Genomic DNA, 24,547 nt, shown 5'->3' on the forward strand with positions numbered 1-24,547 from the left:
CTAAAATGTGATTGGCCGTCTATGTTGCTGAACTTTAAGGCAAATGTAGCAATTAGTGATATTTAATTTTATGAAATGCTGCACTTAATGCTTGTTAAGTGGGGGTAATCCAGTAGGGATGGGACATCGAAGGAAAACATCGGACAAATGATGTTTTTCAACATTGGTTGCAAATGATCATTTAGATCAGGCTTGTCCAACCCGCGGCCCGCGGGCCGCATGCGGCCCAGGTCGGGTAGTAATGCGGCCCAGTGCATTTTATAGGCATTCTAAATATAAATTATAGGGCAACTCTGCCCGCAGCAGCGTCTTCGTGCTGGCCGCGGCACTGTGCCCAAAGTAAAGATGGCCGCGGCCAGCATCTTGTTCTCCCAAACTTAAAATGGACGCGGGAGCGCTGGTGTGCATGCGCAGGCGCACTCAGCTGCTCCCGCGCGAAGGACGTCTGTGCTGGCGCTTTCCCCACGTGCAGCGCGCAGGGCTGGATGATTATTTGATGCGTGGCGGCGGCGTCGGCAGGAGCAAGCAGGCAGCCAGGACAGCGGTGACTTATCATACCCCCACTACCATTAGCTGTGGTTAGTAATCACTACAGGGGGCATTATGAATATAAGTGGCATTACCAGGGGGCATTATATTCATAATGCCCCCAGGTAATGCCACTTATATTCATAATGCCCCCTGGTAATGCCACTTATATTCATAATGCCCCCTGGCATTACCAGGGGGCATTATGAATATAAGTGGCATTACCAGGGGGCATTATGAATATAATGCCCCCTGGTAATGCCACTTATATTCATAATGCCCCCTGGTAATGCCACTTATATTCATAATGCCCCCTGGTAATGCCACTTATATTCATAATGCCCCCTGGCATTACCAGGGGGCATTATGAATATAAGTGGCATTACCAGGGGGCATTATGAATATAATGCCCCCTGGTAATGCCACTTATATTCATAATGCCCCCTGGTAATGCCACTTATATTCATAATGCCCCCTGGCATTACCAGCATGTGTGTCACCTGGCACTGTGGGGGCATGTGTGTCACCTGGCACTGTGGGGGCATGTGTGTCACCTGGCACTGTGGGGGCATGTGTGTCACCTGGCACTGTGGGGGCATGTGTGTCACCTGGCACTGTGGGGGCATGTGTGTCACCTGGCACTGTGGGGGCATGTGTGTCACCTGGCACTGTGGGGGCATGTGTGTCACCTGGCACTGTGGGGGCATGTGTGTCACCTGGCACTGTGGGGGCATGTGTGTCATATGGCACTGTGGGGGCATGTGTGTTATCTGGCACCCTGTGTCAGAATGTGAATTTTTTACTCATTCCCTGTGTCAGAATGTGTATTTCAGCTTATTTTCTGTGTCACAATGTGAATTTTGGCTTATTCTCTGTGTCAAAATGTGAATTACGGCTTATTCTCTGTGTCAGAATGTGAATTTTGGCTTATTCTCTGTGTCAGAATGTGAATTTTGGCTTATTCTCTGTGTCAGAAAGTGAATTTCGGCTTATTCTCTGTGTCAGAAAGTGAATTTCGGCTTATTCTCTGTGTCACAATGTGAATTTTGGCTTATTCTCTGTGTCAGAATGTGAGAAACAATGTCAAACATCTCACTAACTTCATTTCCAATTAAGTTTAATATGTTAACTATGTTTTCTATGTTTTTTTGGATGATCAGGTATCGTTACTGTTATTTTATTTTATGTGCGGCCCAAACCAAATTTTCATCTTCTAATGTGGCCCAGGGAAGGTGAAAGGTTGGACACCCCTGATTTAGATCTAAACATTGGTACTGTGAACCCAATGTTTCGATATTTTTTTAAATAAACTGGTTAATACACTAATAAGCTTTGTTTGACATTATCTTCCACCAGTAAATCCATGCTGTTTAGAATCCTATAAATTGTTTGTTTTCAAGATATTCCACAACTCATTCGTTCCCCTACTACTGATCTAAGGTTTACGCATCTGTAATGACGCTTCTTTCTTGCTTCCGCATTTGTACAGTGGTATTAAATTCATTCTTTTTCCATCCTGGGATTACACCTGTAGCTAGTGAATGATTGAATAATTATTTTATACCCCGTTCACACTGACAAATATTTCCCAGGTTATTGCACACGAACGTGCATCAACCCGGGGAATTTTGGAAGGGTCCTGGTAGATTATCCCAGGTCCAGTGTTCTGGGACTTCAACTCGACCTTGACCAGGGTTGTACCTGGAACACTCACAGGTCCAGTCACAGTGTGAACGGTTATCTCGGGTTGATGCGACCTGGGTCCCGTTCACTGCACTGTAAAGGAGCCGCTGGGAGATACTGTCAACTCCCAACAACACCCCGGCCCGCCTCCAGATTACGTCACTTGCCCGGCATTATGCTGGGTCGGGTGGCTAGTGTGAAAGCGCTTGCAAGCCGGCTCGCACCCGGGATTTTGTCCCTGGCTTGCGACCCGGCTTGCAAGCGCTTGCGTATGTGAAAGGGCTAATAATCACCTCTGCACAGGGCAGTGTCCAACACCGGAAGCCACCGCGGGCCTGTCGAGCGCAGCACCCGGAAAAAATGGACCCCCCGTGAGCTACCAACCAGAGCCCAGGAGACCCCCTGGTACGGCAGCCGCCAGCCCCGCACTAGCCACTGGTCACCCCGCCCAGGGGACCGGGTCAGGCTGGCAGAGGGAGCCATATGTGCTGGGCTGCAGCAGGTGGGTGCAAAAATGTTGTGCCATGGGGCGGGCGGCCTGACCCCTAAATCCATCCCTGTGTTTAGGGGAAACCTACTGATGTAATTTTGAATCTCTTCTCACCATTCCCAAAGTTGTACAGACTGTACTCAAGGAGCTTAGTGTTCAGACCAGTGCGGTCCCATATCCTGGGATCCCTGGATGCGTCACAGATGTGACTGGAGAGTCTTGGGACACAGGCAGGGGCGTAACTATAGCACCGCAGCCCCCGCCACCGCGCCGGGGACTGCGGTGCTATAGTTACCCCCCCCCCCCAATCCCCCGCAGACTTACGTATCTCGCTGGTCCCGGCGGCTCCGTTCTTCTGATGAGGAGCACCACAAAATGGCCGCCCCCATATAGCACACTGTTCTCTGAAACTGTCTGCTGTATGGGGGCGGCCATTTTGTGGTGGTCCTCAGCAGAAGAACGGAGCCGCCGGGACCAGCGCAGCACGATGGGTAAGACTGCGGGGGAGGGGGTTAGCATAGGCGACGGGGCGAAGGGGGGGGGGGGTGCTTCACGAGTTATATAATTCATAATAATATAAAAATTGTTATTCTGTATTTTGCACTAATTATTCCACCTTGTTGCAACTACCTGTGCCACGTTCTGTTTAATATTAGTGTATGTGTCATGTTCCTACTTAACTTCCTACCTGTGTGAGGATTGACTGACAGGCACCCACAGAGAAACCAGCAGCTGACTCTCCCCTCCCACTAGCTGCCGCCGCTGTAGAATCACTGACTGAGCTGCTCTGAGTCGAAGCCTTTACTGCTGGTGTGCCTCATTTGCATGCCCATGATGCACCACGGCCATCGGAGCACGTTCCTTCTTTTAATCACGTTTATAAATCTTTGCATGTAAAGCAAAATCCTGATGCAAAGTACTGCTGTACCCAAAACACATGAAGGGTGCAAAAACTAAACAAAAGTACTTAAATAAGCTCTAACCAGGAAAAATATCCTTACTCTAGCTAAAAAGCTAGGGCAAAAGAGTATAGAGCATCTTGAAAAACAAAGTGTTCTTGGCAAAGTGCCTTACTAGTTCATAGTGAAAATCCCGAAACATCAGTGCATTTCCAGGCACCCGTGGTTCTGCTTCAGTCTATTTATACCCCTTTCACACCAGAAATTGCATGGACCCACCCGGGAATATGGCCCAGGGATCATGCCGGCCATTCCCGGGTTGGCCCCTTTCACACCAGAAAAGTCCCTGCATTTTCTAGTGTGTGAAGGGGGCGAGGAGGAGGCCATCAGGAGGTGGGTTGATGGCAGCAGGCAGGCTGGGGATCCACGAGTACTCACCCGTTGCTGGTCCTCGGTGCAGGCCGGGGATCCACACAGGCGGCGGACGCAAATGACAGGACAGGCGGCGGATGAAGATGACACAGCTCACCGGCGCCCTCACTGCCGCCGGAGAGCTGCGTCATCTTCATCCGCCGCCTGTCCTGTCATTTGTACCCGTTGCCTGTGTGGATCCCCGGCCGGACAGCACACCGAGGATCGGCAACCCGGGTAAGTACCCCCCACCCCATTCACACCAGCCAGGTCCCCGGGTTGAACCTGGGAGCAACCCTGCTCCATAGCCAGGATTTTGGCCTGGGACCTTACACACCAGCGCTAGTCGGGGGTTGTTCCCGGGCCCAACTCAGGAAATTAAGCTGGTGTGAAAGGGGTATTAGTCTGCAATGTGGGACAGTGTGATATGCCTTACTAACCTCTACATATGCTACATCTATCCCCCCCCCCTCCCCCTAATCTATTAATTTAGTCAGTAAATCCATGCTGTTTAGAATCCTATAAGTTGTTTGTTTTCAAGATATTCCACAACTTATTCGTTCCCCTACTACTGATCTAAGGTTTACTCATCTGTAATGACGCTTCTTTCTTGCTTCCGCATTTGTACAGTGGTATTAAATTCATTCTTTTTCCATCCTGGGATTACACCTGTAGCTAGTGACTGATTGAATAATTATTTTATACCCCGTTCACACTGACAAATATTTCCGATCGCTTCTCGGCCTTTTGGCTAAGATCAAGTGTAGTATCTGTTCTTATCAGTTTATTCTGAGAGGCAGCTCTGCTCCTTGTTTCTTGGACCGACAACGGTCCTTCTCAGGGCTACCGCTGCCAGGCCGAGAAGAGCGAATTGAGCGAAGACGTCGAGACTGCGAGGAGGAGAAAACATCGCCAGAAGAGGGAGAAGCCGGAGAAGACTGAGGCTCAGACTTGCTCTGCTGCCCTCCGAAGCGACTGCTGACCCCTCCTCCTCTCGACGCCGAGGAAGAAGCTCCGCCCCCGACTGCGAGGAGAGGAGGATTTCGCCTGAAGAGGAGATCAACGCACCCTAGCCACCTGGGAGAGGCAGACTTTTTTTGCTCTGCCCTCTCGAAGCCTTGCAGCACTCCCGAGCTGCCTAGGAGGGTCAGACTTTTCTGCTCTGCCCTCTGAAGCCTCCACCGCTCCGGAGCCGCCGCCGAGGGTCAGACTTTCTGCTCTGCCCTCCGAAGCTCTGCAACGCTCCCCAGCCTCCGTGGAGGGTTAGACTTGCTTTGCTCTGCCCTCTGAAGCCGTGCATCGCTCTCTAGCCTCCTTGGAGGGTTAGACTTGTGTTGCTCTGCCCTCTGAAGCGTCCCCTTCATCTCCTCCTCTCGTCGCCGGAGAAGACCCTTTGCCTCGACTTCAGCTGCCCCGAGAAGCCGGAAGGATGGCCACCGCCTCCACTTCGGCCCCCCTCGCTGGGAGGAAGCCCGGGAAGAAGGGTAAGTCACCGGCCGAATGTCCGACCAGATTGGCCGGCCCTAGCTCCACTGCCCCTTCTGTGACACCACCAACGGTGCCCGTCCAGGACCACTCCAAAAGCGTCCCAGCCCTGGAGCCCTGGATGAGGCAGACCGTGGTGATGAAGCTAAAGGAGACAGATGGCCAGGTGCCGGACATGACGGTTGAGTACTTCGGCAAGAAGATGGTCCTGGAGCAAGGATTCTCTGCACCTGAAATGCTCAGCGTCCAGAGCTTCTTCAGAGGCATCTTCTACGCCACCTTTGCCTCCATCGCAATCTGCAAGAGGTATTGGGAAGCGGTGAAAGCGGCGAAGCCTGAGTCCCCTCTCTCTCGCTTTGTGGGCAACTGCCCTATCCAAAGAGAGGAGAGGCGGGTGACGGTTTCAATGCGAAGCCCACACACAAACATCAAGGACATCGTCACTTTTCTCAGCAGATCCTGCACCGTCATAAAGGACCCCACAAGGATCCTTTACGAGAATGGACTCTGGACTGGAAAGTGGTCGGTGATTGTCAGGCTGCACAAGGACACTTCGTGCCCAGATGGAGTCAAGCACCTCAGACCGTGCTTCTCCCTGGGGGGAACTGCAGGACTTATCCACTACGTGGACCAGCCACGCACTTGTCGTAAGTGTGATGGAAAGGACCACTTTGGGAAGGAATGCAAGGTCCTGGCTTGCAAGATTTGTCGACTGGCCGGCCATGAGACAAAGGACTGCCCCACGAAGAAGACCTGCAACCTGTGCGGCTCAGTGGATCATGTCTACAAGGACTGTCCAAGTAGAGCAAGATCCTACGCCGCAGCAGCATCGGGTGTGATCGTCCCTCCCAAGGTGCCACCCACACCGGTGCAGAGGAAGAAGGTTCCGCAAAAGCAAGGTGGTAAGAAACCTTCCCCCACCATTCCTAACCCTCCTCCCCCCCCTCCCTCTGACAGCTACTCCCATCCCGGCTGCTCGCACCACCCCCCCTCCCTCACCCTCCCGACCTGTGATCCAACCCACCCTTCCTCCCACCACCCCCTCTCGCCCCCTCCCTGTCCCTCTCCTCTCCGAGGAAGAGTTTCCACCATTTGCCCATGCAGGAAATGTACAGCCGAGAAGGAAGAGGAAGGAGTTAGACAGCCCAGCTGCTGACCCAGAATCTTCCAAGAAAGCGGCAGTCGAATCGGTCGAGCCAGACCAGGACTCCCTCACCCTCGAGGAGGAGATGGAGGCCTATGCAGAGGTCTTCGAGGAGAGTGGGGTGCCTGAGCTTGACAGCCTCAACAACATCGACCAACTGCTCAACAACATCGAGACACCCCAGCAGGGAGATCCGGTGGCCGACCCAGAGGAAGCACCTCCCGATGGGAGTGGTAAAGTATACGTATCGCCACAGTAACCTTTTTCTCTTAACAAATGGTAGCTTTTAATCTTTTTACCATTAATGTAAGGAGCATTAAGGACAAGAACAGACGTCAAACTATTTTTTCCTTTCTTGACATTCAGAAATGTGATGTGTATATGTTGCAGGAATGCTCTCTCCCTTTCTCCAGGTCCTACAGGCACCTGGCCCGGCAGTGGTCCCATGGTCCGTCCTACTGGTCCGGTGGAGGTGAGTGTAAGTCTGCAGGGGTAGCCATTCTTATTAGGGGCAGCCTCTTCACGTTAGATTCTGTCCAGGAGTTTGTCTGCGGGAGATTACTCGTCGTAGATGGGTCCTGGGCAGGTGAGCCTATCAGGCTAATCTGCGTGTATGCTTCACCCTTTAAGAATGAGCGTTTGGAATTATTCCAGACCCTGCGGACCCAGCTCGCCACCACCAGGGCTGTAGTGATGGCCGGGGACTTCAACTGCCCGATTGAAGGGGATGGTCGAAGCACCTGCAACTCTGCGAAGCTGGACATCACGTCCAACCTGCTCAGGGAAATGGTGGCCGAAGCATCACTGCGGGACGCTGTGGGCTCCATGGGGGCCGGCTCCGTGAATTTCACGTGGAGCCGCCCCGATGGCTCCGTGCGTTCCCGCATTGACTTTGTGTTCACCTCCCGGGCAGTGCAGCAGGTTAGGCATTCTATGGTTCCCTGCTTCTTCTCTGACCACAGGGCCATTCTCTTCCAGGGGGTTCTGGGCCATGGTTTTCCAACTGGCCCAGGCTCCTGGAAGTTGAACTGTGCCTTACTGGAAAGGGAGGAAGTACTGGCTGAGCTTAAGGATGCCTACATCACATGGAAGAATGACAAATGTTACTTTGACTGTATGTCTGATTGGTGGGAATATGCCAAATCTAACATCCGCAGTTTCTTTCAGGCTAAAGGGCGTATCCAGGCATGCGACCGTAAGAGGAACCTCAGAAAACTGCAGCGTGAGCTCCAGTCCCTGGTGGACCTCCAGCGGTGCGGCTGGGATGTGAAGGACGACCTGGATGAGACCAAAAAGAGCCTGAAAAGGCACTTTGAGGAGGAGTCCAGACGCATCGTCTTCCGTTCCAAAGTGGAGAATCTGGAGAAGGGTGAGACGTGTTCTTCTTTCTTTTTCAGGAAACTCCACTCTGGCCATACGCCCCTGACAGAGCTGCGTGATGGGAATGGCATCCCCAGACAGGGGAAGGAGGGCGTGATGAAGGTCGTTCGCGACTACTACAGCGACCTCTACTCCCCTAAGACTACAGACACCGACGAGGCGGATAAGTTCCTGTCAGGTATCACTAACACTATTGATCCTGCAGGTAAATCAGCCATGGACGCTCCCCTGGCGTTGGAGGAGGTGCTCTCTGCCGCTAGATCCTTTAGGCAGGGCAGGACTCCGGGCAGTGATGGTCTCCCAGCAGAGCTCTATGTTGCGCTGTGGGATCTCATTGGCCCGGACCTGCTCGAGCTGTACGAGGAGATGGTGGTGGAGGGCAAAATGCCTCCTTCGCTGAGGGAAGGAATGATCACGATCTTGTACAAGCGTAAGGGGGAGAGATGTGACCTGAAAAATTGGCGTCCCATCTCTCTTCTGAACGTGGACTACAAAATCCTCGCCAAGGTACTGGCCAACCGGCTGAAGGCTGTCATTGGGCAGATCGTTCATCCAGACCAAACCTGCGCCATTCCCGGCCGCAGAATCGCAGACAGCCTTGCCCTCCTCAGAGACACGGTCCATTACGTGAAAGACCGTAATGTGTGCACAGCCCTGATCAGTCTTGATCAGGAAAAGGCCTTTGACCGTGTCTCCCATGAGCTGATGGGCAAGGTACTGCGTAAATTTGGTCTTGGTGAGCTATTCTGTTCGTATGTTAACCTGATGTACCTTGACATTTACAGCTCGGTGTTGGTGAACGGCTGGAAGACTGACCCCTTCTCAGTTCTGTCTGGGGTCAGACAAGGCTGCCCTCTTTCACCTCTTCTTTTTGTTTGTGTTATAGAGCTCTTCGCTGTATCCATCAGGCAAAATCAAGAGATCAGAGGGATCACCGCACCGGGTCCAGACCACCCAGAGGCCAAGTGTTCGCTGTACATGGATGACGTCACGGTGTTCTGCGCAGACCAGAGATCGGTGACGGCCCTCGTCCAGACCTGCGAAGACTTCGGCCGTGCTTCGGGAGCAAGGGTCAACCTTGGGAAGTCAGAGGCTATGCTCTTCGGAAAGTGGCACCTGTCATCCTCCACTCCATTTCCATTCACGGTAAAGCCAGACCTCATCAAGATCCTTGGTGTCTGGTTCGGGGGAGATGGAGCGGCCCTGAAGTGCTGGGATGAAAGACTTGCGACAATGCGTCAAAAACTTGGATTGTGGAGTCTCAGAGACCTTACCATCGAAGGGAAAACACTTGTGCTGCGGAATGAGATTCTTCCTGTTCTTCAGTACACCGCCCAGGCCTGGCCACCTCTGGCGGCGATCTGCAAGGCCATCACACGGGCTGTTTTCCACTTCATCTGGGGCTCCAAAATGGACAGAGTCAAGCGGATTGTTATGTACAAAGATCCCCTCAAAGGTGGCAAAGGCATTCCAGACATTCCAACTATGCTGAGAGCCTTCTTTGCATGTAACTGTATCCGCAGAACTTTGATTGACAATTGTACCGGCTCTGCGGGGAACTCCATGTCCCGCTTCTTCCTCCTACCTATGTGGAGGACCCTTAAATGGGACAAGTGGGACAGCTCCATCCCTTACAACTGGACTACTCCATGGTTCTACCTGGATGTGTCCAAGTTTGTGAGGGAGCACCAACTGGAGGGATTGAAACCCGACTTGTGGAAACCTAAAAATGTCCACAAGCTCATCAGAGCAAAAGACGTCATGGAACCGATTTCAGGGCTCCCTTCAGCAACTGCCAAGTTCGTCTGGGAGTATGTGGCCTCCAAAAGGCTCACAAATAGACACAAAGACATGTCATGGATGGCCATTCAGGGCGGCTTGCCTCACCGGTCATTCATGCACTCCCGAAACTTGTGTAGGTATAGACATTGTCCCTGGTGCTTTGTGCATGAAGAAACCTCCATGCACATCTTCTGGGACTGCACCTACGCACAGTTGTTGTTGGATGCCCTAGAGACTGAATTCAAGGACTCCGTGCCCAGGAACTGTCTTTCATACCTTTCGGTATTGTATGGACTTTTCCCAGGCACCCACACATATGGGGCGACCCAGGAAGCCTGGCGCCTTATAAACTGTGTTAAGGACGCTTTGTGGTTTGCCAGAAATCGTCTCATATTGCGGAGGGAGAGAATGTCCGTTCAGGACTGCCGCAGGCTGGTTCACAGCCTGCTCAGAGACTATTCCATTCGGGATAGCCCTGAGGAGGAAGAGGACTAAACCCCTTTTCTTCTGGTCCTTTCCCCTTGTTTGGACTGTTTTATAAGACTTTGGGACCGTGGCCCCTTCCCCCTCACTTCACAATGTCTGTTGTTTTGTTGATGTATTTCTATTTATTGCCCTCCCCTTATACGTGTCTGTCTGGTCAATAAAGCTTCGGGCATGTGATTCCTCCTCCCTCACCCCCTACCCTCCACACCCATAGTCTTGTATACTGTAGTGTAAATGTTACCGTTAGAATGCATAGTGCATAGTATAGTCTATAGTGTGAGGTTATCTTGTGCTGTATTTTATAATATGTACTATACTGTTTGCATGTGTACTGTGTTTTGGCTGTGCTGCGACACGGTATATGTGTGATATTTGTTATCGTCTGTTTTTTGCATTCTTTATGTACAATAAAGACCTGCTTTTTCAATCAAAAAATCAGTGCATTTCCAGGCACCCGTGGTTCTGCTTCAGTCTATTTATACCCCTTTCACACCAGAAATTGCATGGACCCACCCGGGAATATGGCCCAGGGATCATGCCGGCCATTCCCGGGTTGGCCCCTTTCACACCAGAAAAGTCCCTGCATTTTCTAGTGTGTGAAGGGGGCGAGGAGGAGGCCATCAGGAGGTGGGTTGATGGCAGCAGGCAGGCTGGGGATCCACGAGTACTCACCCGTTGCTGGTCCTCGGTGCAGGCCGGGGATCCACACAGGCGGCGGACGCAAATGACAGGACAGGCGGCGGATGAAGATGACACAGCTCACCGGCGCCCTCACTGCTGCCGGAGAGCTGCGTCATCTTCATCCGCCGCCTGTCCTGTCATTTGCGCCCGTCGCCTGTGTGGATCCCCGGCCGGACAGCACACCGAGGATCGGCAACCCGGGTAAGTACCCCCTACCCCAGGCTTTCCCAACCACGGTCCTCAAGGCACACCAACAGTGCAGGTTTTGTAGATATCCAGGCTTGAGCACAGGTGACTTAATTAGTACCTGAGTGATTCTGATTAAACCATCTGTGCGGAAGCCTGGATATCACAAAAACCTGCACTGTTGGTGTGCCTTGAGGACCGTGGCTGGGAATGCCTGCCCTACCCCATTCACACCAGCCAGGTCCCCGGGTTGAACCTGGGAACAACCCTGCTCCATAGCCAGGATTTTGGGCTGGGACCTTACACACCAGCGCTAGTCGGGGGTTGTTCCCGGGCCCAACTCAGGAAATTAAGCTGGTGTGAAAGGGGTATTAGTCTGCAATGTGGGACAGTGTGATATGCCTTACTAACCTCTACATATGCTACATCTATCCCCCCCCCCTCCCCCTAATCTATTAATTTAGTCAGTAAATCCATGCTGTTTAGAATCCTATAAGTTGTTTGTTTTCAAGATATTCCACAACTTATTCGTTCCCCTACTACTGATCTAAGGTTTACTCATCTGTAATGACGCTTCTTTCTTGCTTCCGCATTTGTACAGTGGTATTAAATTCATTCTTTTTCCATCCTGGGATTACACCTGTAGCTAGTGACTGATTGAATAATTATTTTATACCCCGTTCACACTGACAAATATTTCCCAGGTTATTGCACATGAACGTGCATCAACCCGGGGAATTTTGGAAGGGTCCTGGTAGATTATCCCAGGTCCAGTGTTCCGGGACTTCAACCCGACCTTGACCAGGGTTGTACCTGGAACACTCACAGGTCCAGTCACAGTGTGAACGGTTATCTCGGGTTGATGCGACTGGGTCCCGTTCACTGCACTGTAAAGGAGCCGCTGGGAGATACTGTCAACTCCCAACAACACCCCGGCCCGCCTCCAGATTACGTCACTTGCCCGGCATTATGCTGGGTCGGGTGGCTAGTGTGAAAGCGCTTGCAAGCCGGCTCGCACCCGGGATTTTGTCCCTGGCTTGCGACCCGGCTTACAAGCACTTGCGTATGTGAAAGGGCTAATAATGGTGCTACCAGCAGATTCGTTAGCTCTTCCCTTGGATATATTCCATCTGGCCCCATTGATTTATCCATTTTCAGGTTTGAGAGTTCTGTCCGGACCTTGGCCCTCATTCTGGTTGGCTTGCAAAGCAGCATGATTTCACTGCTTTGTGAGCCTTGTAGCGCCACCTGCCGTTCACCCCAACTCCCGCCCCATGCTATTCGCAGATTTTCCCCGCAGTGCTGTGAATGGATGATTTGCATTGGCGCCCTCCCCAATGAACAGAGCGGGCAGCTGACATCCGGTGATATCAGCGGCCTGCCCACAGAAGCCAGATAGCCGCCTCCGTTCACATGGTGACCCAGCATTTTCCTGGGTACATCCAGGAAGCACTGGGCGTTCACCTCCGCACAGGGCAGTGTCCAACACCGGAAGCCACCGCGGGCCTGTCGAGCGCAGCACCCGGACAAAATGGACCCCCCGTGAGCTACCAACCAGAGCCCAGGAGACCCCCTGGTACGGCAGCCGCCAGCCCTGCACAAGCCACTGGAGACCCCGCCCAGGGGACCGGGTCAGGCTGGCAGAGGGAGCCATATGTGCTGGGCTGCAGCAGGTGGGTGCAAAAATGTTGTGCCATGGGGTGGGCGGCCTGACCCCTAAATCCATCCCTGTGTTTAGGGGAAACCCCCTGATGTCATTTTGAATCTCTTCTCACCATTCCCAAAGTTGTACAGACTGTACTCAAGGGGCTTAGTGTTCAGACCAGTGCGGTCCCATATCCCGGGATCCCTGGATGCGTCACAGATGTGACTGGAGAATCTTGGGACACAGGGTCAATGTTTAGATAAGACCAGATATGAGTTATATAATTCATAATAATATAAAAATTGTTATTCTGTATTTTGCACTAATTATTTCACCTTGTTGCAACTACCTGTGCCACGTTCTGTTTAATATTAGTGTATGTGTCATGTTCCTACTTAACTTCCTATCTGTGTGAGGATTGACTGACAGGCACCCACAGAGAAACCTGCAGCTGACTCTCCCCTCCCACTAGCTGCCGCTGTAGAATCACTGATGCCCCTTTCAGACCGCACTTTAAAAACGGTATATTGCCGTTTTTTTACCGTTTTAAAACGGTAATGTGTGCGGTCTGAAAGGTGCAGGACCACTTAACCGGTTAGAAAAAAACGTTTTTTCTAACCGGTTAAAATGCAGGGTCCTACCCGTTTCAGAACCGGTATTTTAGGCTCAAAATCGGTTCTGAAACGGTATTTAGGACCCAGCCAATGAGCTGGGTCCTAAATTCAGCACAGTGAATACTTAATGAGCGCTCATTAAGTATTCACAGCACTGGAGCCCCCCCCGCGCGTGTCGACACCCCCCGCGCGCGTGTCGACGCCCCCCGCGCGTGTCGACGCCCCCCGCGCGTGTCGGGGCCCCCCCCCCTGTGTCGACTTACCCCGTGCCGGTATCTCCGTTGTGGTTCCCGGCACTGCAGCTCAGTATGCTCGGAAAGCACTTATGAAAAAAGTGTCTTTCAGAAAATGGCTGCCCCCATACGAAAGACAGTTTTTTTAAACAGGGTTTCCTATGGGGCAGCCATTTTCTGGAAGACACTTTTTTCATAAGTGCTTTCCGAGCATACTGAGCTGCAGTGCCGGGATCCACAACGGAGGTACCGGCACGGGGTAAGTCGACATGGGGGGGCGTCGACATGCTCTCGGTCGACACGCGCGAGGGGGGGGGAGCTGCACGGAGGGGAGGGCTGAAGGCTGCACTGGCTTTGACCCTGTATTTGGAAAGTTTCCAAAAATGGGTCTGCCAGTGTCAAAAAATCGGCACTTAAACGGTAATATACCGTTTAAGTGCTGCGGTGTGAAAGGGGTTTTATCTGGCAGACCCGTTTTTGGAAACGTTTCCAAATACAGGGTCAAAGCCAGTTATGCGGTCTGAAAGCAGCATGACTGAGCTGCTCTGAGCCGAAGCCTTTACTGCTGGTGTGCCTCATTTGCATGCCCATGATGCACCACGGCCATCGGAGCACGTTCCTTCTTTTAATCACGTTTATAAATCTTTGCATGTAAAGCAAAATCCTGATGCAAAGTACTGCTGTAGCGTCTCGTGGTCTGAGGGAGAATTGAACATTCTGTGTATGAATGTGTTCTCTCCATGAGTGTGATAGAGTCCACTTCCGGCTGGGTTGGTGCTCCGGGCAGTAGTGATGGGAAATCTAGTTCGTTTTGGTGACTAGTTCATTATGATCTAGTTTACCCTAAAGATTAGATCAGAAGATTAGTTCATTTAGTTCATTATAGAGATGGGCAGTACGATTCATTGGAATGAGTTGAGCGGCTCAGCTCAGTAAAGTGTGTTGAGTCAGTGACTCGGCTCACGAGTCACGACTCATATGGAATTACAGGCACAGGGAGACAGTTCAGGGCTCACAGCACACTCAGGGACTTGCAGAGTCTCTGTCCCTCAGTGTGTGCTGTGTGCAGGCAGACAGGAAGTTAGTCAGTGGCTGGGCTCATGAGTAGTGTGGAATTGCAGGCACAGGGAGACAGTGCACGGCTCACAGCACACTCAGGGAGTTGCAGAGGCTCAGTCACTCAGTGTGCAGGGAACACAGGAAGTAAGACAGTGGCTTGGCTCACAACTCTTAGTGAGTTGCAGAGGCTCAGTGTGCAGGGAAGACAGGAAATAAGACAGTGGCTTGGCTCACAACTCTTAGTGAGTTGCAGAGGCTCAGTGTGCTGGCAGACAGGAAGTAAGACAGTGGCTTGGCTCACAACTCTTAGGGCTGTTTCACACAGTACGGTTCCTGCCGCACGGTGAAATCCCGTACGGCCAGGGAGCCGTGCCGCACTCAGCAGTTGTGAATGGACACTATTGTGTCCATTCACACGGGACGGCCACGGCCCGGCCGCACGGCTGCAGCCGGATCCCCCCACTGGAAGGGACGGCTGCCGGGCTGTGGCCATCCCTGCCATTATAAAATTCTGAGTGCGGCGCGGCTCCCTGACCGTACGGGATTTCACCGTGCGGCAGGAACCGTACTGTGTGAAACAGCCCTTAGTGAGTTGCAGAGGCTCAGTGTGCTGGCAGACAGGAAGTAAGACAGTGGCTTGGATCACAACTCTTAGTGAGTTGCAGAGGCTCAGTGTGCTGGCAGACAGGAAATAAGACAGTGGCTGGGATCACAACTCATTTGGAATTGCAGCAGGCACAGAGAGACAGTGCAAGGCTCACAACACATTAGGGAGCTGCAGAGGCTCAGTCCCTTGCTGCTGCTTAGTAACCGAACCAGCTTTAATAATGATTGTGCAGTTCATCTGGCAGAGGCAGGCATCTGCTTATGCAATGATTGTTAATAATATAATTACCAACATAGATTCAGTGTGCTGCTGCTGCTGCTGTCCCGACTCAGCCAACAGTGAGTATCTCGAATCATGCAGTCAGCTGAATGTTTCGAGACACTGAGTCGAGACAACGATTCACTAGCCATCTCTAGTTCATTATTCCATCACTGACTCAGAGACTGAGAGGAGTGCATGGAGCTAGATGAACTAGACTAGATTATGACACACAGAGCAGGCATTGTAATACTAGCTCATTGTAGGAGTTATAGTCTTGTTAGAATGATCATATACTGTAGGTTTAATAAATCAGATTATTTTCTAGTTTAGAAAAGCAATAAGTTATACAGCACCCTTCTAGTGACATGTTTATTGTTTAGCTCTGCAATATTAATCCCATTGTGGTTATTATTTTACCTTCCATAATATGCAAGTAAAATACCCAAATTCTGAGTAATTTAATAAGTCAATTTTTTTCTGCTTTTAAAATACAGTAATTAGAAAAAAATATGTCCCCTTGCCCCAATTTAGCTGACCTTAGAGAGAGATAAAGTAGAGACTTTGCAAAGTAACCAGTTGCTGATTGGTTGCTAGGGGCAACTGCTCCACTGTATGCATCATGAAGGTTCATACATATCCATCTCTGACTGTAATGTGGAGTAAACAGAGCTACTACAGTATACTGTATAACATGCAGCAGCCAGCACTGTGTCTGTGGCTGCATACACACAATACATGTGCCTGAGCACAGCAGTGCCACACATGGTAGCTCACAGGTACTGCACAGTCTCATTATGGCTGTATAGTCAGAGATTAGTTCAGGGATCTGTATGATCAGTGAACTAATTGAACTACTGAACTATTTGCAGGACTCATGAGTCATCAGGACAATGTAGTTCATTTGGATCTGCAGAGTCCAGACCATGTGTGAGCTCAGCACTGCCATCTTTGGCAGCTACCATGTACTGCCTCCTGAGTATTGCATGAGAGCTGATAACATGGCTGCTGCAGAAGCTCCTACACAGATCCCAGCAGAAGATTTAGCACAGCAGCATGCTCAGGACCCAGTACCAGTACCAGTACCAGCAGCAGCAGCAGTAAGTGTTTGGACATCTGAACTAATCATATAATGATAGTATCACAGAAAGGTGAGCAGCATGAGCACACATGCTCACTCACAGACACACCACACAACTTTGTCTAGGCAGTGCATATTTTTATTTTATTAGATCTGTATTTGCTGGGCTTTGTTGTACTTTTAACTTTAGATACAGGAAGGAAAGATCCAGTAAATGAGCCTTGGAGCTGCTGGGCTCTGTCTGTCTGTGTTACACCTACCACTTGCTTAACTTCCTGGTGAACTAAATGAACTAATCTTTGCCAGAGCAGTGATCTGAACGATTTAGTTCACTTTGAAGATTAGTTCATTTTGAACTAATCATTCACGAACTACCCATCACTACCGGGCAGCATTCAGTATACTCTGGTTTCTCTTCAGATCGAATAAATCTTTCGCCTTTTACTAAAGATTTCCGTGGAGAGGAACAACCATGAGTTTCATATAATTTTTTGATGCCCGGCTAACGCTGGGCTTGTTTATTGGTAAAAAGCAGACCTAAAATGTGATTGGCCGTCTATGTTGCTGAACATTAAGGCAAATGTAGCAATTAGTGATATTTAATTTTATGAAATGCTGCACTTAATGCTTGTTAAGTGGGGGTAATCCAGTAGGGATGGGACATCGAAGGAAAACATCGGACAAATGATGTTTTTCAACATTGGTTGCAAATGATCATTTAGATCTAAACATTGGTACTGTGAACCCAATGTTTCGATATTTTTTTAAATAAACTGGTTAATACACTAATAAGCTTTGTTTGACATTATCTTCCACCAGTAAATCCATGCTGTTTAGAATCCTATAAGTTGTTTGTTTTCAAGATATTCCACAACTCATTCGTTCCCCTACTACTGATCTAAGGTTTACGCATCGGTAATGGCGCTTCTTTCTTGCTTCTGCATTTGTACAGTGGTATTAAATTCATTCTTTTTCCATCCTGGGATTACACCTGTAGCTAGTGAATGATTGAATAATTATTTTATACCCCGTTCACACTGACAAATATTTCCCAGGTTATTGCACACGAACGTGCATCAACCCGGGGAATTTTGGAAGGGTCCTGGTAGATTATCCCAGGTCCAGTGTTCCGGGACTTCAACTCGACCTTGACCAGGGTTGTACCTGGAACACTCACAGGTCCAGTCACAGTGTGAACGGTTATCTCGGGTTGATGCGACCTGGGTCCCGTTCACTGCACTGTAAAGGAGCCGCTGGGAGATACTGTCAACTCCCAACAACACCCCGGCCCGCCTCCAGATTACGTCACTTGCCCGGCATTATGCTGGGTCGGGTGGCTAGTGTGAAAGCGCTTGCAAGCCGGCTCGCACCCGGGATTTTGTCCCTGGCTTGCGACCCGGCTTGCAAGCGCTTGCGTATGTGAAAGGGCTAATAATCACCTCTGCACAGGGCAGTGTCCAACACCGGAAGCCACCGCGGGCCTGTCGAGCGCAGCACCCGGAAAAAATGGACCCCCCGTAAGCTACCAACCAGAGCCCAGGAGACCCCCTGGTACGGCAGCCGCCAGCCCCGCACAAGCCACTGGTCACCCCGCCCAGGGGACCGGGTCAGGCTGGCAGAGGGAGCCATATGTGCTGGGCTGCAGCAGGTGGGTGCAAAAATGTTGTGCCATGGGGCGGGCGGCCTGACCCCTAAATCCATCCCTGTGTTTAGGGGAAACCCCCTGATGTCATTTTGAATCTCTTCTCACCATTCCCAAAGTTGTACAGACTGTACTCAAGGAGCTTAGTGTTCAGACCAGTGCGGTCCCATATCCCGGGATCCCTGGATGCGTCACAGATGTGATTGGAGAGTCTTGGGACACAGACAGGTGCGTAACTATAGCACCGCAGCCCCCGCCACCGCGGGGGGGGGGGGGGGGGCGCTGTGCATGTGGGGGCGCCGGGGGCGGCGGTGCTATAGTTACCCCCCCCCCCCCAATCCCCCGCAGACTTACGTATCTCGCTGGTCCCGGCGGCTCCGTTCTTCTGATGAGGACCACCACAAAATGGCCGCCCCCATATAGCACACTGTTCTCTGAAACTGTCTGCTGTATGGGGGCGGCCATTTTGTGGTGGTCCTCAGCAGAAGAACGGAGCCGCCGGGACCAGCGCAGCGCGATGGGTAAGACTGCGGGGGAGGGGGTTAGCATAGGCGACGGGGCGAAGGGGCGGCCGGGGGGGGGGGTGCTTGACGAGTTATATAATTCATAATAATAAAAAAAAATTTATTCTGTATTTTGCACTAATTATTCCACCTTGTTGCAACTACCTGTGCCACGTTCTGTTTAATATTAGTGTATGTGTCATGTTCCTACTTGACTTCCTATCTGTGTGAGGATTGACTGACAGGCACCCACAGAGAAACCAGCAGCTGACTCTCCCCTCCCACTAGCTGCCGCTGTAGAATTATCACTGACTGAGCTGCTCTGAGCCGAAGCCTTTACTGCTGGTGTGCCTTATTTGCATGACCATGATGCACCACGGCCATCGGAGCACGTTCCTTCTTTTAATCACGTTTATAAATCTTTGCATGTAAAGCAAAATCCTGATGCAAAGTACTGCTGTAGCGTCTCGTGGTCTGAAGGAGAATTGAAGATTCTTTGTATGTTCTCTCCATGAGTGTGATAGAGTCCACTTCCGGCTGGGCTGGTGCTCCGGGCAGCATTCAGTATACTCTGGTTTCTCTTCAGATCGAATAAATCTTTCGCCTTTTACTAAAGATTTCCGTGGAGAGGAACAACTATGAGTTTCATATAATTTTTTGATGCCCGGCTAACGCTGGGCTTGTTTATTGGTAAAAAGCAGAATGCAGATCTAAATTGTGAATGGTCTATGTTGCTGAACAGTCAGTGCGGCCAATGTATCAATTAGTAATATTTAACTTTAAAATATGCTGCACTTAATGCTTGTTAAGTGGGGGTATTGTTCCAGTGTTTTAAATGAATTACTAGCGCAGGGACAACATAGGGATGGCCCTCGTCGCCATTGCCATCGATAGTGCAAAACTATGAAATGGATGACGATCGATATCGATGGTCATCCATTGTGTTTGGTTGATTGGCCTGCGGGGAGGGGGAGGGGGAGGCTCGGCTCCGTGCCCCAAACAATTTAAAAAGAAAAAAAAAAGTGCTCGCCACGCTTCGGGGTGGCGTGGGGGAGGGGGTGCGTTTAACCTATTTTGGGGACATACAATCATATTATTGTATACCTAGAGTCATGGCATCGCACACCCTATAAAATCACATGCGATTTTTCGGGACTTGCGATGCAATGCGATGCGATATAGTGGGGTACAATGAGGGTAGAAAAAAAGACATAAACAAAAATCGCAGTGCCGTACGTAGGAAATCTGAGTGCCGTACTAGGAACCAAGTACCCATATCGATGATTATCAATTTTCTCTGATTGACTGGTCTGTGGGCCAATCAAAATGCAGGGGGGCTTTGTAGGTGCCGGGGGCTCCTCCGTGTCAAGCACCTTTAGGAAAAAAACAAAAACGAGCTTGACATCGATGGTGGGAAATGGGCTTCAAATGATGGCTGGGCTTCCGCCATCTAATCTTTCCTCAAATTGCAGGTACATCACCCAGTGTATGGGGGCCTTAGTCATAGGAATATATGTGTATTGTAGATTGTGTACAGAAATCTGCTTATATTACTGCCAGAGCATTAAATCCTCAGTCTCCTTTTATTAATGTTTGTCCCAGGATACGGTCATTGGGTCACCAGCAAGTTGGTTGATATGCATTTAGGTCAACATGAGTCTAGGTCGACATGCAGGAAGGTCGACAGTCTAGGTCGACCTGGGTTAGGTTGACAGGGTCATTAGGTCGACAGTCATTAACATGGGTTAAGTTGATAGTCAACTGTCAACCTAACCTATGTCGACCTAATGACCCTGTCAACCTAAAGACCCTGTCGACCTAAATGCATGTCGACCTAATGACTGTCGACCAACTTGCTGGTGACCAACTGCTCCACACCCGTTTGTCCCCTGTTGTATAAATCCCTATGGAGCTGCTGCTGCTGCTGCTATACAATATGTTACTTCAATGTGATCTTGTTCATTTGGATAATGAAATAATTCTTTGTCATTGCATTGTGTGTTATGTCGCATTCACATCGCAAAGTCCTGGCGAGTTTACAGTAAACCCATTATACAGAGGGCGTATACCCAGGTTTAACCATTCTTATAACACGGGTGCAATTGTCGGGTTGCTTGACCTGTGACTTGTGACTGAGCGACCATATTGCCAGTGTTTTCCATGTGCTGTGGGAGATAAATCGGCAGGTGGTCGCTGGTCGCAGGAACATGCGTCTCCGATTATGGCTAAAAGTCGCTGGTGCACAATGGGGTGCCGGACGGGGTCCCGACAGTCGGGATCCCGCCAGGCATTTATCCGATGTCGGGATCCCGACTGTCAAAACACCGACAGCCGGGTTCCCGACGGCCGTCGGCTATTTTCCCTCGTGGGGGCCACGACCCGCATAGAGGGAGAATTGAATAGGTGGCGAGCCCGCAAGGGGCTTTGTTGCTATCGCCATGCTGTCTGGGTCCAACCAGTCGGGATCCCAACATCGGGCTAATGACTGTCGGGATCCCGACTGTAGGACCCCTGTACCACACCCACACAATGCACATTAACGACCAGGGATTTCGAATCAAAATGAGGTAGAGACAGAATAGATTGCAGATTTCTGAGCGTAAGCCAAAATCGCTCAGTGACCAAATTGCACAGTGTGTACACAGCTTAAGGCCCCTTCCACACCGCATCTCGGACCCGGGTTGCTGACGTAAAATACGGTCACTTAGTCTACCATATATAGGTTTTTGACATGAGTGCCGACATAGTTGACATGGACACCGTCAAAATGTACCGCGTTCCCTCGCATGGCTCATCACACTATTTTATTCTCCCACCAATCCGTAGTGGATGGTAGGGCACATGCTGGCTGAAAAAACATAATGTCGACCTTCCAACCCTATCGAAATGAGCCATGTCAGCGTATTTCCGGTGTTGACCTTAGCCATGTCTACCTTCAGTTGTCGACCCAATCCATGTCAACCCATGTCAGCAACCCTGCATTTACCCGGATCCGAGGTGCGGTGTGAAAGGGGCCTTAGTGTGACGGTGGTGACCTCTGTGCTAATAAACAAGTTCTGGGAAATGCTAATAATGTATGACGGGAACATTGTAGCCTCTGTTACATAAAGTGTCCAGAAAACAAGTATCCAGTGTTGGTTCTACTCCAAACATTCCAGGACCAATAAAGGGGGTTTATCTCTTGCTAGATAGCACATGCTGGAAGTATACATGGAGTATGTTGTAGAACACAAGTGTAGATGAATGTTGTGTATTTGTGTCTCACAGGTTTGTGTTTCCATTGGTTACAGCTCTGCAGCTGATAAAGGAGTTGGTGAGCACGGAGGTGCGTCCGGCCTTGTTTCAGGGACTCGTAGCTCTGCTCAGACCGTCCCGGAAAGAACATTTTAAGACCAAACCACAGATCCTAGATGGTGCGTGACTTCTTTTGTAGGGATTTGTATCTGCAGAATAATGTTATATCATTTTGTTGTGGAATAATAAGAAAAGAAAAACTGTTCCATGTCCACTAGTGAGGTCAATCCCGGGATATAAGTGAAACCACCCAGAAAAGATTGTTTGGACACTTTCTCTCTCCTAGTAATAGAAACCGTAATGGTCGTCCACTCTAGAGGACTTCTGATTCCCACAGGTCTAGCCAGCAGAATGGCTAGACCTGTGGGAATCAGAAGTCCTCTAGAGTGGACGACCATTACGGTTTCTATTACTAGGAGAGAGAAAGTGTCCAAACATTGGCCCTTATTCTGGTTGGTGCGGCCGGAGCCGCACACGGTGCTCCGGCCGCACAAACCAATCCCCGCCCACGAGACGGATCGCCACGGCCGTCCGTACACGGACGGCTGGCGATCCGCATAAAAATGGTGGGGCGTACGCCTCCACCATGGTGGGAGCTGCCCCCTGCATTCGATGGTCGTCGACCATCGAAGGCAGGGCCGCACGCCACAGCAGCTCCCGCAAGCTGAGACCACACGGACAATCGTCCGTGTGATAGCTTGTATGGGGGCTGAGAGCTGACATCCGGCGACGTCAGCTTTCCGCCCCCATCAGTGGCGTCATAGCCTCATTACCATGCATACGCCCCGCGTTTGCATGGGAACGCCCATGAAACGCGGGGCGTATGCATAGGGAAATGAGGGTATGAAGCCCCTCACGCCCCTATACGCCCCCTTTGCGGCGGCGAAACTTTATGTGCGGCGATTTCGCCTGCACATGCGCAGATTGACCTCTGCGCATGTGCAGACTGAAAACATCGGCGGTACGGCCGCACGCGGGCCGTACCGCACGATGCAGAATAAGGGCCAATATTTTCTGGGTGGTTTCACTTATACTTTCAAAAGGTTTGGCTTGATAAGCCATTTAGAAGAAATACTTATGGTCCTTATTTTTTTCGATGAAAGAGAATCATGACTACGCATCAAATCAAAGGATAAAATAAAAACAATCGTTTGGAGAATATTTCTCTGTCAGTTTATTCTAATTGGATGAATTGGATGATTTTATAAGGACTGTACATTTATAAATTGGCGCCTCTCCACTATTGGGGAAAATATTGTAGTACTTCGTTCCCGTGGCCCTCAGGGAACTTTGTGGTCAGGCAGCCTACACTTATACAGTTTTTTTATATTATTATTGTTTTTAGGCTATAGCGCGTGGAGGAATATTGGGGTTTGATATATATATATATATATATATATACACATAACAGCAGTGTAGACCCCCTGGGCATAGCAATGTATTGGGGCCCCTACCTATCCTCCAGCGGTAGAGGTGGGGGGTGCTATGAGCGGAAGCTTTGATGTCCCGCAGGTGGTAGGGGGTATTATATCAACCGCTCAGCATGTAGGGCCTGGATCAGTAATTTTCACTAATTACCCCTTTACTGTACAGATGGTGGGAGAAGGGGGCATTGGGCTGAATAAAGGGGCCCTGATACATAACTTCCAGGGTGGTAGACGATGTTTAATATGCAGAGGAGGGGTGTATAATGGAGAGGGCTTATTATTCATAATTTTCTGGTGGGAGGACAGCTTGCTTGACTGCAGATATCTCCAGTTCCCGGAAATAGATTTCTTAGATTTTAATGGAATAAAAAACTAGAGAATCCCACCTACCAAATGGTATTGGGGACTAGGGGATCAGAGTTCAGGAGGCAGAGCAATCTGCCAACGAGTATATAAAACTACATACCAGGTGTGTGGAGCTGGAGCAGTAACCAGCTGCTGGAAGGCTGATATCTCTGGTTCTGGGAACAGTAGAGACAAGCTACTAGTGTCCATCAAAGGGGGAGAGTCCCATCTTTTGGAATATACCCTCAGAAAAACACTAAGTCAGACAGAACCTGAAATATCTGACTGGGAAGCATAAATAACAGGCTTGGATGGGGACCACTGCTTTGAAGTCAGATATCTCTGGTTCCCTAGGGCCGATTTTTAAAATTCTTGTACCCATGGAAAGAGGGGACCCTCAGCTTTCAATCTAGGGCCCTTAGATTTCTGGGGGGGTTTCTGGGTACTCAACGCTGCCCAGCTTTTTAAAAAAAGTACATTTTTGCATGGGGGGTACTAATCCCAGAATCCCAGGATTGGAAGCTTCAATCCCCGGATTCAAATCGCTACAATTTTAGGCCAAAATCCCAGGATCCCGCCGATCCCTGGATCGGCCTCCCTAATGTCCACAAATGCACATAGTAGCAGAAGCAATTGGAAACAGAAGGAGTATGGGACATTGCGTATGTAAACATGCATTGGTTC

General features: G+C 50.3%; 2 protein-coding genes, 2 non-coding genes and 1 pseudogene across 4 annotated transcripts in view; all 5 read left to right on the top strand.

Moving 5' to 3' along the window:
* ARMH1 (armadillo like helical domain containing 1) overlaps window positions 1–24,547 on the top strand; it is a 133,565-nt gene that overhangs the window by 104,609 nt on the left and 4,409 nt on the right. The window contains exon 7 of the mRNA XM_083157473.1: window positions 22,088–22,210. Within this exon, the coding sequence (XP_083013599.1) occupies window positions 22,088–22,210 (123 nt within the window). The remainder of the gene's footprint in view (window positions 1–22,087; window positions 22,211–24,547) is intronic.
* LOC146029934 (U2 spliceosomal RNA) lies at window positions 4,743–4,849 on the top strand (annotated as a pseudogene).
* Window positions 5,127–7,188, top strand: LOC146027142 (uncharacterized). The gene has a single exon (XM_083158103.1). The coding sequence runs from the start codon at window positions 5,441–5,443 to the stop codon at window positions 6,650–6,652; it is 1,212 nt and encodes a 403-aa protein (XP_083014229.1). The 5' UTR covers window positions 5,127–5,440; the 3' UTR covers window positions 6,653–7,188.
* Window positions 17,053–17,167, top strand: LOC146030017 (U5 spliceosomal RNA). Its single transcript, XR_014455533.1, has one exon. It is a non-coding gene; the product is annotated as a U5 spliceosomal RNA (small nuclear RNA).
* Window positions 19,364–19,478, top strand: LOC146030012 (U5 spliceosomal RNA). The gene has a single exon (XR_014455528.1). It is a non-coding gene; the product is annotated as a U5 spliceosomal RNA (small nuclear RNA).

This window comes from Crinia signifera, chromosome 8 (genome assembly GCF_055691185.1).
Source record: "Crinia signifera chromosome 8, ASM5569118v1, whole genome shotgun sequence".
NCBI classification, from domain to species: domain Eukaryota; kingdom Metazoa; phylum Chordata; class Amphibia; order Anura; family Myobatrachidae; genus Crinia; species Crinia signifera.

Bases quoted from the DNA above. Each gene is read 5' to 3' on its own strand.
- LOC146027142 (XM_083158103.1), top strand. From the start codon at position 5,441: ATGGCCACCGCCTCCACTTCGGCCCCCCTCGCTGGGAGGAAGCCCGGG.